Source organism: Brachycentrus maculatus, unplaced genomic scaffold (assembly GCF_059751285.1).
Source record: "Brachycentrus maculatus isolate JH-2025_06_01 unplaced genomic scaffold, ASM5975128v1 h1tg000190l, whole genome shotgun sequence".
Taxonomy (NCBI): Eukaryota; Metazoa; Arthropoda; class Insecta; order Trichoptera; family Brachycentridae; genus Brachycentrus; species Brachycentrus maculatus.
The window spans coordinates 822,276-835,971 of NW_028280941.1; the positions used below are offsets into that span (position 1 = coordinate 822,276).

The window sequence follows — 13,696 nt, forward strand, 5'->3', positions numbered from 1 at the left end:
AATGCTTAATTATGCCAAATTTTCGTCGATTTTTTTCTGCTTCTATTACCAACCGCATTCGCCTTATAAACTTGTTTTACTGTCCTTTCAGCACTCATTCGTTCTACATTTTCATTTTAATTTTCCACATGTCCAAACCATCTCAACAGACCGTTCTTAATTTTATCCATAACACTAATCTCAGCCTCGCATTCCTTATATCCCTATTAAAAAATCTTTCATACATCGTTTTGTCGCACATTTGTCAGAGAGATCGCATTTCGACTGCATTCAGTCTGCTTTCACACATCTATTACCAACTCCACGCTTAACTTCCATACATTAGAGTTGAAACCAGAACTCCATTGCGCACTGCCAGTAAGCTATACGTAATCTAGCAACAGTAAATCGACAAGTTTTGAAACTGTATTACGTTATATTATGGTGCCTTAACTAAACACATAATTTTAGACCTAAGGTCCCATATAACGTAGATACAGAGAAACTCCCTCATGTATTTGGGACCAGTAAGTTTCAGAGGTCAATAGTTCCATTATAACTGAAATGATATTGGTTAGGGCAGTAGTCGACAAATTTATTGATCAAAGAACCAAATATGGTATACACATTTCACCGATTTAAAAATTTCTTGAGAGTGAAATCTGTTTTTCAATACACATTAATTATTATTTTCATTTATGTCGGGTTGTGGTCCCGTGGTTAGTATCGTGGACGTCAGAGTTTCTCGGTTCGAATCCACTCTACCACAATTTGATACGTATTTCTAATAATGAACCGCTTAGGCTCACAGAAATAGTATGACATTGAAATATTTGTGTAAATAATAAAAAAAATCTGTTTATCTAAAAAAAAAATAGACTAGTTTTGAAACAATTTTCATGTTCTTCTTCTTCTTTTTCCATGTTCGCTCCCTAGGTGGAGCAAATGGCCAATACACGACAACAGGATTCGGACGTGACATACAAATGAAAGAGTTTTTGCTTAATAAAAAGCGTCTTTCGTCTCACCAATAGATATCTTTAGTGGAATTAAAGTAAATTCCAGCACTATGTCTCGAATTTGAACAGCATAAATAGAAATTTTAAGAATTTGAGTAGTGTGGTTGTCAATCATGGGTAGAATTGATTAATGTTACACGTGCATAAAGTGATCATTTGAACCAGCCTATGACGTTCGTAAGCCCCGTAAATGCCCAGACTTCCACAATTTTCTTCGTCTACGTAAAGATGTCAACAAATAATATAAATTATTGTAAATTAAATATTGGCTCCCAAAAAATTACCAAACAGTTTTGCTATTCACGTTTGGTTTTTTTGGTCCTAAAGGTTGCCGACCCCTGTACTTGGGGATGCTGAATTCTGTTAAATAAATTATTTCATCGACTGAATTCGAAAACCTCAATTAATATTATAATGGTCGAATTAAGTCAAGCGCAGGGTTAAATACTGGAGATTAATTTTAAATATTATTTAAGGTAGGTACTAGCATAATCCGACATAGTAATAAGATATTTTAAACGAGTCTGATTGGGGTCGATTTTCGATTCGGTGTTCTTCCTTAGCTTCGATTACATGAGATAATTTATATTGTAACTACTTTGCTTTGAAAGCTTTAAATTTATTTGTAAAAATTAACTATCACGCCACTTCTCCGCAGGGCTAGGCAGAGCAAATCCCAGAAAATCTTGGTCACAACTGTCGTCAAGAAGAGGGGATTCAGTTGTCAAGGCCATGTACTCCGCATGCCTCCCGAGAGCCGCCATCAAACTTGCCTCTTTTACAAGGCATCAGGTTCGCGCCGCCCAGGACGACCAGTTCGTCGGCAGTTCTCATCTGAACTTCGGGACGCGGACCTGACTCAGGAGGATGCAAGGGAGCTGGCGGCCGACAGAAAAGCCTGGAGACACTCTGTGAACTCCATATGCTCCACATAGAGAGCAGATATGGTTAAATAATAAAAAAACAATAATAATACATCCAGCATTGGAAAAAAAAATAATAATAAAATAATCCGCAGTTGACAAAAAAGAAGAAGAAGATATCAATCACCATTCAAACGTCTATCGTGCATTTTCATTTCAAACCCTTATCCGCACCCCAATGGTGCATAGGGCACTGCATTATATAAACACAGTGTTATCTTGATCGATAAAACACGAAGGAAAGGCGATCAGCCCTCCGCTTTAGGTACCAGTCCAGGGTAATATTGAGTAAATATTAGAGTCCGCCTCCGTAGTGTAATGGTGAACACGGCCGGCTACCATTCTGGAGGTCCCGGGTTCAATTTCCAGGGGGGGTCAAATAAATATAAGTGATTTTTTCACTGTAATATTTACTCAATATTACCCTATCGTACGTACATTCATCGACATAATATATTTCTCTTTATATATGTCCGCCTCCGTAGTGTAATGGTCAGCACGCTCGGCTACCGTTCTGGAGGTCCCGGGTTCGATTCCCAGGGGGGGTCAAATAAATATAAGTGATTTTTGACTGTAATATTTATTTAATAATACCCTGGACTGGTACCTGAAGCGGAGGGCTGATCACCTTTCCTTCATATGTAAACGATCAAGATAACACTGCGTTTATATGAAACAGTGCCCTATGCACCATTGGGGTGCAGATAAGGGTTTTATTTTTTTATTATATATAGAGGACTTTTAATATTAACCGAGTAAAAATATACCAATCGGGTTACACAAAATTTGCACAGAAAATCACAGAATTTATATAAGAAAAAAACAAACAGCACTTCCCTTAAAAGCATCTTTAAGCAGATTAAAAGCTGTCTTTTCGATAAACAAGATGGCGAAAAAACAAATCTGATACCTATTTTCCTTTGAAAAAGTGCCTTTCCCCGCCCGATGGGGGTTTAAATTCCGCTTCTTTCTCGCTCGTTATTTCCAAGGGGGTGGGGGTGAGTTAGAGGGAGTGGGAAGACGGTTATTAATCTTGGCTGGTTTTCGCTGTATGAATTTGTCACGCTAACTTTTTACCACGGGTCGGGGTGTTGTTTATTCGAAAATTAAATGTCAGGAGCATCCCCGTACTGGCAGTGAGTTGCTAAAGGTTTGGGTGAAAATTCAGCCTTGTTTATGCGAATGGAGTTGAAATGAAAGCGAGATACGAATAAAAATATTAACACAAGGTTCTGGTCATTGATTCTGCGGGCTTTAGGGAGTACTTTTTTTATAATTTGTACTTTATCTTGCCTAAACAGACCATGATTATTTACTGTTCTTTAGTAGAATTCATATTAAGATATGGGATTAATTCGACAAAAACAAAATTAAAAATGGTTCGAAATCTGCAATATTTCATAATCAAAAAAAATGTACCCATATTATATGTATAATCAAAGGGACAATCCAATCTTGTGATATAAACATTTCAAATAACTACCGGTACGTGGAATATTGTGGATGAGTATCATCGTTGAACAACAAACCAGATAAAAATATCGAAATCTTTTAGTACACAACCATGATACACAATTTACACACAACAAAGGTTTGATAGTCCCAAGAAAAAATATGGGAGTCGAACACTGCAATATATCGTTTCGAACATGTTTAATTTGTTACCGACGGATGTTAAAGGTCAAAATAACATAAGGAACAATGGCAAAATAATGAATGGGTGAATGATCAAGAGTTAATTTTATGAAAATTGTAAAACGTTTATATTCTTAATTTTTCACACTTTTTTGTGCGTTTATTAGGTTAAAATGGTTAAAAACAATGAAAAATGTATTAAAAAATAACCGACAAGACACAAGGTGGCTTGGTGAGTCTCTGAATTTTTTTTTTTAAATGTTTAAATTGTGATTTATATAAATTTAGTTAAAACTTTAAAAAATGCTTTGCTAGAACAGATCTGTCAGGAAGCCTAGATGCTTCAGTATCAGATCTGGGCATGCGGTGGGACAGCTTTCAATGTACAATGCGTTTAATATATGAATGCATTTATATGATGAAAACACTTTTTTCCAATCACAAAAATAAGCTTTTCATTTTATATTAAAAAGTTTATTCATATTTCATTTAAAAAAGAAGGAAACAATATTTAAATGGTACAAAAGATTATTCACCTACCTGAATACTTAACTAGAACCTAATACAATTTTGTGAGTTTTCATGCAAAATTTCACCTGTTCCTACAAAGTTTCTAGTTTAAAACTAGTTCAAAAACTGTAATTGCTTTGAAATTTGGAAGAAAACTAATAGAGAAGAGAAGAAGAAAAAACTATGATTGTGAATATCGTACATTGACAGTGTAAGTTATTATTACTAATATATCGAAACACATATATCGAAACACGACTTATGACTCTACAAAATTAATTTAATTTTTTGACAGCTGTTTTGCCTTGTAAGGGCATTATCTTATAGTCAAAGCTATCACAAAAAATAATTTATTGATTTGCGTTTAATTTGTAGAACTCCATTTTAATTTATGTATAAATTGTTAAATCAAACACAGATTTTTTGAGTCTATTAAGTTTTTTTTATTGTTATAAAATACATAAAATTTAAAATTATGACATTTTTTTGCCTAGTTAAGGCATTATTGAAAATGACATAACTAGGAGAAACAATTGTTACAATTTTAATTTTTATGTGTTTTTCAACAATGAAATACAACTTAGTAGACTTACAAAATCTTTGTTTGATTGAACAATTAATACAAAAAAAAATCAGTAAATGCAATAGATTCATAAATCGTGTTTTCATTTAAATAAAAATAAAAATATACTGGAGAAATTCATTAAAAGATATTCAAATGAATACAGTAAGCCTATTGAAATGGAAAAATGGAAGATTGAAAAAAAATCAGATAGGGAAAAAAATATACCTCTCGATATGCTGATAAATGGGAAATATTAAACTTGGTGATGCAGAATGAGCTCGAAGTCGATGGCGATGAAAAAAATACTATTTTAATTGTATATGTACATATATTGTTATGTGAAGAAACTTTCTCAACGTAATGTGAAGATAAATTCATATCGCTCACTCCTTATATGACGTTCTTGAAAGGAGTGAGTGATATGTAAAAAAAGTGAAGTCAGCACTGCCACTTTGGCGATGATATACACAAAGTAATGCAATACCCAACGCCCGAATATGCATGCAGTTTCTGCTTTTTAAGCATGTGTAAGTCGGGCGAAGTCACCGATGCAGATTTTGACGTTGCAACGTTACTGGTGATGTCTGTAGACCCTGACAAAGTAAAAGAATGATCCCGAAAGTACGACTTAGATAATGAGTTAGATAATCAAATAATGAATTCGACAGCGCGTTCAAGATAGTGAGAGAAAAGAAGATGAAAGTGAACTTGATGACACATTGAACTTATTCAGTTGTTTCTTCCAAATTAGTTTATTTATTTTAAAAATTTAAAGATTTATTTTATCGTCCACTTAATTTCAAGGTACTGATAGCAAAACTTAACGAATAGACATTGTCTTATCTTTAAGAATATTGCATGTGCCATAAAAAATTGTGTATTTTTTGAAGATATATTTTGATAATATAATATCCATGTATAGAAATTCAGATTATGAAAGGCAAAAATGTATTCGAGAGGAACAAAGAGACGCAGTTCATTAACTTTTAAATGTTATTGTCCCCACTACATGCAACTCCTTAAAAATCGTATATAAGTAGATAACACAAAATTCAAACGTATTTACGTCGCGCTCGCTCTTTTTCTCATAAAAAATTGTGTATTTTTTAAAGATATATTTTGATAATATAATATCCATGTATAGAAATTCAGATTATGAAAGGCAAAAATGTATTCGAGAGGAACAAAGAGACGCAGTTCATTAACTTTTAAATGTTACTGTCCCCACTACATGCAACTCCTTAAAAATCGTATATAAGTAGATAACATAAAATTCAAACTTGTTTACGTCGCGCTCGCTCTTTTTCTATTGGCGTCGCTTTATTCTTCTCGCCCTTATAAGTGTTTTATAATTTTCGATAAATAAATAATTGTCTTCATTTGCACGTTTCCGTCTTCCTTATCGTAAGTGTTCCAGAACCGTTAGTCGTAACACCAGTCAAAAGTGAAAGAATGAATCTAAGATGGCAACTAAAGCATCAGAGAGAGAAAGAGAGAAAAAAATCACTTCGAATGTGCTGCTATAATACTATTCAATCGTGACCCGACAGTGCGATAATAAGAGTGACAGAATAAACTCGAACTCTATGATGACAGAATGACCTCGACAATAAGGTAAGAGAGTGAGATAATGAATAAAATACTGAATGAGCGCACTAGCTAGTCCAGAAGAGTGAAATAATGAAAACTGGGTGACAATTCAAATTTGCTAGTTGACCCATGAGAGTGATGAAATGGACTTTAGACTGCAACCGTGAGAGTGCAAAAATGATATGATATGATGATGATGAAATGATATTGCCGATATTGCCCTTACACCCACGATGTGATAGAATAAACCTAGAGTGACTGAATAAACCTACCAGTACGCCTACAAGAGTTACAAAATGGTTGAGAGAATGTGGCATATGATGACTGTATGATTACAATGAAGCCTACTACAATGAAGCCATACGCACTTATAAATAGAATTAACCATGAATCCGCCAGTGCACTCATGAAAGCGATGGAATGATAAGGACAGATGATGACGCAATGATCCCTACAGTGTAGTTACACCTACGAAATAATATAATGAACCCAGAGTGACAGAATGATCTAGACAAATGATGACAGAATGATCCTGATAGTGCGGCTATACCTACCTACAAAATGGGTGAGAATGACGGAATGATATGGTCAATGTGACATAATGATAGGATGATCCCTATAGTGCAGTGATAGAATATATCTAAGGTGGCAGAATAGATCCGCTAGTGCGCTCGTGAGAGTGACAGAATGATCAGGATAGATGATGACAAAATGAGCCCAGAGTGATAGAATGAGCCCGCCAGTGAGGCTATACCCGTGAAGTGATAGAATGAACCCAGAGTGGCAGAATAGACCCGCCAATGCGATCGTGAGAGTGACAGAATGATCTGGATAGATGATGACATGATGAATGAGCTCAGAGTGACAGAATGAGCCCGCCAGTGAGGCTACGCCAGTGAAGTGATAGAATGAACCCAGAGTGGCAGAATAGACCCGCCAGTGCGCCCGTGAGAGTGACAGAATGATCTGGATAGATGATGACAGAATGAGCCCGCTATTGTGGCTACACCCGCGAAGTGACAGAATGACAGTGGGGCGGCCACGAAGGTGGGTCGGGATGCGGTACGCACCTCCTGCAGCTGGTCGCGCGCGTGCTGCAGCTGCAGCTCGCGCGCGCTGAGGCGCGCCGCCAGCGCGAGGCAGCGCTCCGCCTCGTCGCGCGCGTGCCGCAGCAGCGCGTGGCGCTCGCGCTCGCCCGCCCGGCGCTGCGTCAGCTCCTCGTCCCGCATCTGCACCACGTGACCAGTCAGAACCGACTGCCAATACCTCACACATCTAGCTATATGCACATTTTGCTCTTCTGCATGAGTACCCTCGTGTGATTCCCTGCTTATATGATATAAGCAATCTAAAAACATCATTGCAGTAAAAACCGACTGCCGATACAGTTACTTCTGTATGATTCCCTACTTACATGCCTTACCTATGATTCCCTACTATAGCAGGCCTGGCCAACCCGAATCGCACCCCGGGCCGCATCGATGACCTAAAATTTTCCCAAGGGCCGCATACAGACATTAGAAAAAAATCATAACAACGAATTTCAAACTTATTGAGTTTTTGTAAGTATTATAAATAATTTGAATGCAGAGTTAATTAGAAAGTACAATTAGAGTAATTGTGAAGAAAAAAAACATTACTGCGACCAGATGTGAGAAGAAAACACACATTGAACCAACAAAAAATGTATTTGTATAGTAATACACATTTTGAAAAAAAAGGACACATAAATCAAACAATATTAACAATTTTATTTTAAATAAAACCAATTTATTAATGGCCTCTCAGTTCGAGATTTAAGTTTTTTTTGCTTACTTAATTATTATAAATCTATCAATGAAGTTGCACACCTTAACTAGTTTTCGAGATTTATTGAGATTTCTTTAAATTGGCAATGATGAAGAGCGATCGAACGGATATTGTTCAGTGCTTTTATAACAATATGCATGACTTGGCTCATAGATAATACTTGAGGGCATAAATTTTGTTGATGTATCAAACCGTGTATAACAAATATATCACTGATTTAAAAGTATATCGTTCATACATGACCGCGGGCCGCGGGTTCGCCACCCGTACTATAAACAATTTAAAAACAGCCTTCTAGTCGAAACCGGCTGCCAATACTACCATATTACATCTAGCTGTGCACATTATGGTCTTCTGTAAGTACCCTTCCTACTTACATGATAAACACAATCTAAAAACAGCCTTCTAGTCGAAACCGGCTGCCAATACTACCATATTACATCTAGCTATGCACATTATGGTCTTCTGTAAGTACCCTTGTGTAATTTCCTACTTACATGATAAACACAATCTAAAAACAGCGTTTCAATCGAAACCGACTGCCTCTACTGTTACATCCATCTATATGCACATTATGGTCTTCTGAGTAAGCACCCTTCTGTGATTCCCTACTTACTTTATTTTTTATATTTTATTTGGGAATTTAAGAGAACAGTTATATCAAGTCTTTCATATATAGAGTATTACAAAATAAAAACTTGTACTTGTTAAATACTACATGATATACACAATCTAAAAATTATATTTAAGTCAAAACTTGTTGACAATACATCTAGCTGTGCACATTTTGGTCTTCTACGTAAGTACCTTGTATTATTTTTTACTAATATGGTATACGCAATCTAAAAACAGAGTTTCAATCAAAACCGACTGCTTATACGGTTATATCTAGCCATGAACATTGTGGTCTTCTCTGCGTTAGTACCCTTATGTGATTCCTTACTACTACGATATCCACAATCTAAAAAAATGCAGTCAAAACCAACTGCCAATATAATAACATCTTGCTATTCACTTTTTGGTATTCTGCGTAAGTACTCTGTGTGATTCCCTACTTATGGTATATCACTCACTCCTTTCAACAACGTCATATATAAAAAAAACTTGATTTTTAGTAAATGTAAATCGTTTTTTTTAAGTTTAAGAATATAATGAAATGTAAAAAAAAAAATATCAAACCACTTATTGCACCTTTTACTGTGCAACAGATCTTTTTACATAAATCCTGAAAGTTTTTTCTCCATTTGAAAAATATTATGTGCCTTTATCTAAAAAAAATTATTGATCAATACCATTATAAGTATAGATATATATATATATATATATATATATATATATATATATATATATATATATATATATATATATATATATATATATATATATATATATATATATATATATATATATATATATATATATATATATATATATATATATATATATATATATATATATATATATATATATATATATATATATATATATATATATATATATATATATATATATATATATATATATATATATATATATATACAAAACACAAATAAGCATATCGTAGTCATACAGGAGAAAGTGACCAAGTGCGTTGTTTTACAAAAACGTGATCATTGACTTATTTGATATCTTACTAGCTTAATATTGCCCAGAAAAATTCCAAAGGATTTTAAACTCGGAAGTATAATATATTGACTAGTTAAAAATGACTAACTGCATTCGTGTTTATTTTCTTGCCAAGCAATAGTGGCTTAAATGGCCCTCCTGAATATTTTACGTTTTGGTAGTTAGTCACTTCCTCCTGTACGACTACGATATATTTGAAACCAAACTTCTTAGGCTAAAGTACGTGTATTCACCTAAAAATCTGACTCTAAACAATTTAATAAAATTTTTCATTTTTTCCACATTGTTTCCCATTTCGCCCTAGGGCTGTAATCGGACAAACAATCTTAAAAGATTAAAGTACAGATAAAGTTAATTAAGTACGCAGTTACGCTAAATTAAGCTTGGCTTATAATACAAAGCTCCTGTTTAATAAAATAGAAAGTACCTAATTGAAAGGGTGACAAAAGGAGGAATAACAAATAGTATTGCGCGCGTGGGAACCGGCTAATCCCGAAATTACTATTCAATCGACTTGCTGACTGAATAAATAGGGTATCGTAGGAGCAATAATTGAAAAAGGGGTCATGTTAAAAGTAGAAGGATGTTTCTGGCAAATAAATGTGTTATATATCGGTTTTTAATTTAAGTTTTACTTGTTGAATAAAACTATTTCTTAAAATTTGTTGTGACACGCCTTTTGATGCATATACGGTGTTTCAAAATGATGTGGAATGCAAATACGTGCCAGTTCGAAATGTATCGATAGCGGAATGTATCGAAATACGTGTTACAATAAATTTATAGATACAGTTGTTATACAAAGTAAACATTTAATTAAAAATGAATAAATAAATAATTATTAAGTCCGAAAATTCCTAAAAATAGTACTGTAGATTTATGTTTTGAATTGGACATTATGTTACGAATTGGATCAATTTTGTTCACTGAAATTTAATGCAATAATAAATTATTAATTTATGTTCACAAATGGTAGATAGTAATTCACGAAACGATTGATAAAAGTTCATCAGTAAAATACTTTATTCCTTAATTTTAAATACGTAAGTTAAAAAGTTTTTAACGTATAGTCATCAACATATAAAAAGAGAATAAACGTTGTTATACTATCTGTAGATTAAAACTAATCTCAAAAACACACAAGTACATACAATATTTAAAAATATCAGCAGTTATTCTTAAGTTTATACGAGATAACTAGAATAAGTTGTAGATAAAAAAAATACATTTACGTTTTTGTTGACGATATAATATATTTTTCTTAAATATTTTCGACAGGATTGTTGTTGAACGACGATACATTAAGCTGCTTACGCACATACATATATATATATATATATATATATATATATATATATATATATATATATATATATATATATATATATATATATATATATATATATATACATATATATATATATATATATATACATATATATATATATATATATATATATAAACATATATATATATATATATATATATATATATATATATATATATATATATATATATATATATATATATATATATATATATATATATATATATATATATATATATATATATATATATATATATATATATATATATATATATATATATATATATATATATATATATATATATATATATATAAATTTCACATTAAATACAAATGAGGTATCTAAATGAACCAGAGGAAAAAGTTGTTAAAAATTATAAATTTTTCTACCCATACCTCCTTTTTTCTTATTGTAAAAGCTATTTTTGGCTCAATATGGCAGGATCACAGCAAAAAATATAAAACCTTAATTTTGACTTTTGTTAATGTTCAGCAGTTACAATTCAAACTAAAAATATATAAAAATGTCAGTTTCATCAAATCTACAAAGAATATATCACACTTTGTCAAAAATATCTAAAAATGTCGATTTCATCTAAATTCCATTAAAATTACCTAAATACATATCGCTCACTCCTTTCAAGAACGTCGTAAATTAAAAAACTTGATTTTTCAGGAGAACGTTTTTAAAGTTAAAAAATATAATGCAATATATTAAAAATAAATATCAAGGCACTTATTAAACTTTTTACTGTGCAGCAAATCTTTTTAGGTAAAACATGAAGGTTTTTTTTCCATTTGAAAAAAAATTTGTATGTTTAAAAAACTAATTAAACACTTCATTTTCTTCAAAATTCAAAAACAACACTTTCTGCCCTGTAGCGGGTAAATATTAAGTTAAAATATGCCTCTTTTGCTGGGATTTAGTACATTTTCTGAGCATTCCCAAAACATGCACAACTGAAAATTGACGATTTTTGATTTATGACGTTCTCAAAAGGAGTGAGCGATATATCAGTTCTTTCAAACTCGAAAAATTACCATCTAAAATTGTCAGCTCTATTTGAGCGTTTTGCACCTACGTCAGTATATGTTGGGTTGATAAAATAAAATTGTAATATGTGATCTTACTTGTTCATAGTTCCTGATAAAGTCTCTCAGTTCTCTCTCCTTATCCTCGAGTGAGGAATAAAGCTGTTTCATCTGATTTAGTAAGTCAAACTTTTCCGCCTTGAGCCTCTTCTTATCTGCCTTCAGGGCTGGAAAAATACAAAAAGGTCAATAAGTTCAATGTTAATCGAATAATCTACTGTCTAGATAACAAATCACCTAAAAAAAGTTACATTGCTGCAGTAAAAATCGGTATACTTGATTAAAAAAAAATACACCATATTTAATTTATGTGTTAATTTTAAATCAAACACAGATTTTTTGAGTCTACTAAGTTGTATTTTATTAACAAAAACACATAAAAAATTATATTGTGACAGTTGTTTCGCCTTGTTAGGGCATTATCAAACGAGACATTCGTTTGATAATGCCCTAACAAGGCGAAACAATTGTCACAATATAATTTTTTATGTGTTTTTGTTAATAAAATACAACTCAAAAAATTTGTGTTTGATTTAAAATTAATACATAAATTAAAATGGAGTCTACAAATTAAACGCCTAATCTATAAATAACCATATTTATTTCGTTAAAGACCCTTATCCCCACCCTATTAGTGCATAGGGCTCTGCATCATATAAACACAGTGTTATTTTGATCGTTAACACATGAAGGAAAGGTGACTAACTATCCGCTTCAGGTATTAGTCCAGGGTAATATTGAATAAATTTTACAGCAAAAAAATAACTTATATTTATTTGACCCCCTTGGGAATCGAACCCGGGACCTCCAGAACGGTTGTCGAGCGTGCTGACTATTATAATACGAAGGTGGACAAAACCAGCCTAGCCTAAACCAGCCTAGGTCAGATCGTAAGCCCTGTAAATATACAGACTTTCATATTATTTTTAATCTATGTTGAGATGTCAATGTTGGAAAGGACATTTATATTTACAGGGCTTACGATCTGTCCTAGGCTGGTTTAAGCTATCACTTTAACATTTAACTTTTTTTCCAAACATTTATCATTGCAGTATTCTATCCATGATTGACAACCACACTACTCAAATTTTGGAATTTCAATAATTTTTATATCATATGATTTGTACTGACATTTAAAAAATGCAAAAATAACTCATAAGAATAGAAACCTAGATTTGTGAACAAGGATTTGGACGCACCTAAAATGTTGTGAACATAACGAAAGGTTACTAACAATTGCTTACAAATAAATCAGCCTAAAAAAACAATCTGAATTTAACCAATTTTCTAACGCTTTATTCAATATTTTGAGTGAGTTGACTTCTCTGCCTTTATAAAAACAACAATTGAATTATCTTCACGTTGATCTGATAGAATGCCCTATGCACTCTAGGTGACGATATAAACCAGAAAGAAAATATGGGGCGCTGTGGAGCGGTTGGGTAGACGCTCGACTGCGAAACTGGCGTTGCGGGTTCGATTCCCGCCAATTATAAAATAAATTCAAGAAAGATTTATTTCAATTGGTCTGGGTGTTTGTGATGTATTTTTCACATTTACCGCCCCTATCCTTATTATCATACCTGCAGACAAGCTTCCAATAGAGGCTTTGTGGGTATTT

General features: G+C 32.8%; 1 protein-coding gene across 4 annotated transcripts in view; it reads right to left on the reverse strand.

Moving 5' to 3' along the window:
* The window catches only part of Liprin-gamma (liprin protein kazrin), a 320,428-nt gene that overhangs the window by 99,515 nt on the left and 207,217 nt on the right, over positions 1-13,696 (reverse strand). For 3 of the 4 annotated variants that reach the window (XM_088262843.1, XM_088262842.1, XM_088262845.1), the window contains exons 5-6: positions 12,115-12,242; positions 7,292-7,450 (exon numbers count right to left, since the gene is read on the reverse strand). In XM_088262843.1, coding sequence (XP_088118969.1) covers positions 7,292-7,450; positions 12,115-12,242 — 287 coding nt within the window. The remainder of the gene's footprint in view (positions 1-7,291; positions 7,451-12,114; positions 12,243-13,696) is intronic. The other variant, XM_088262844.1, reaches the window with a different exon arrangement.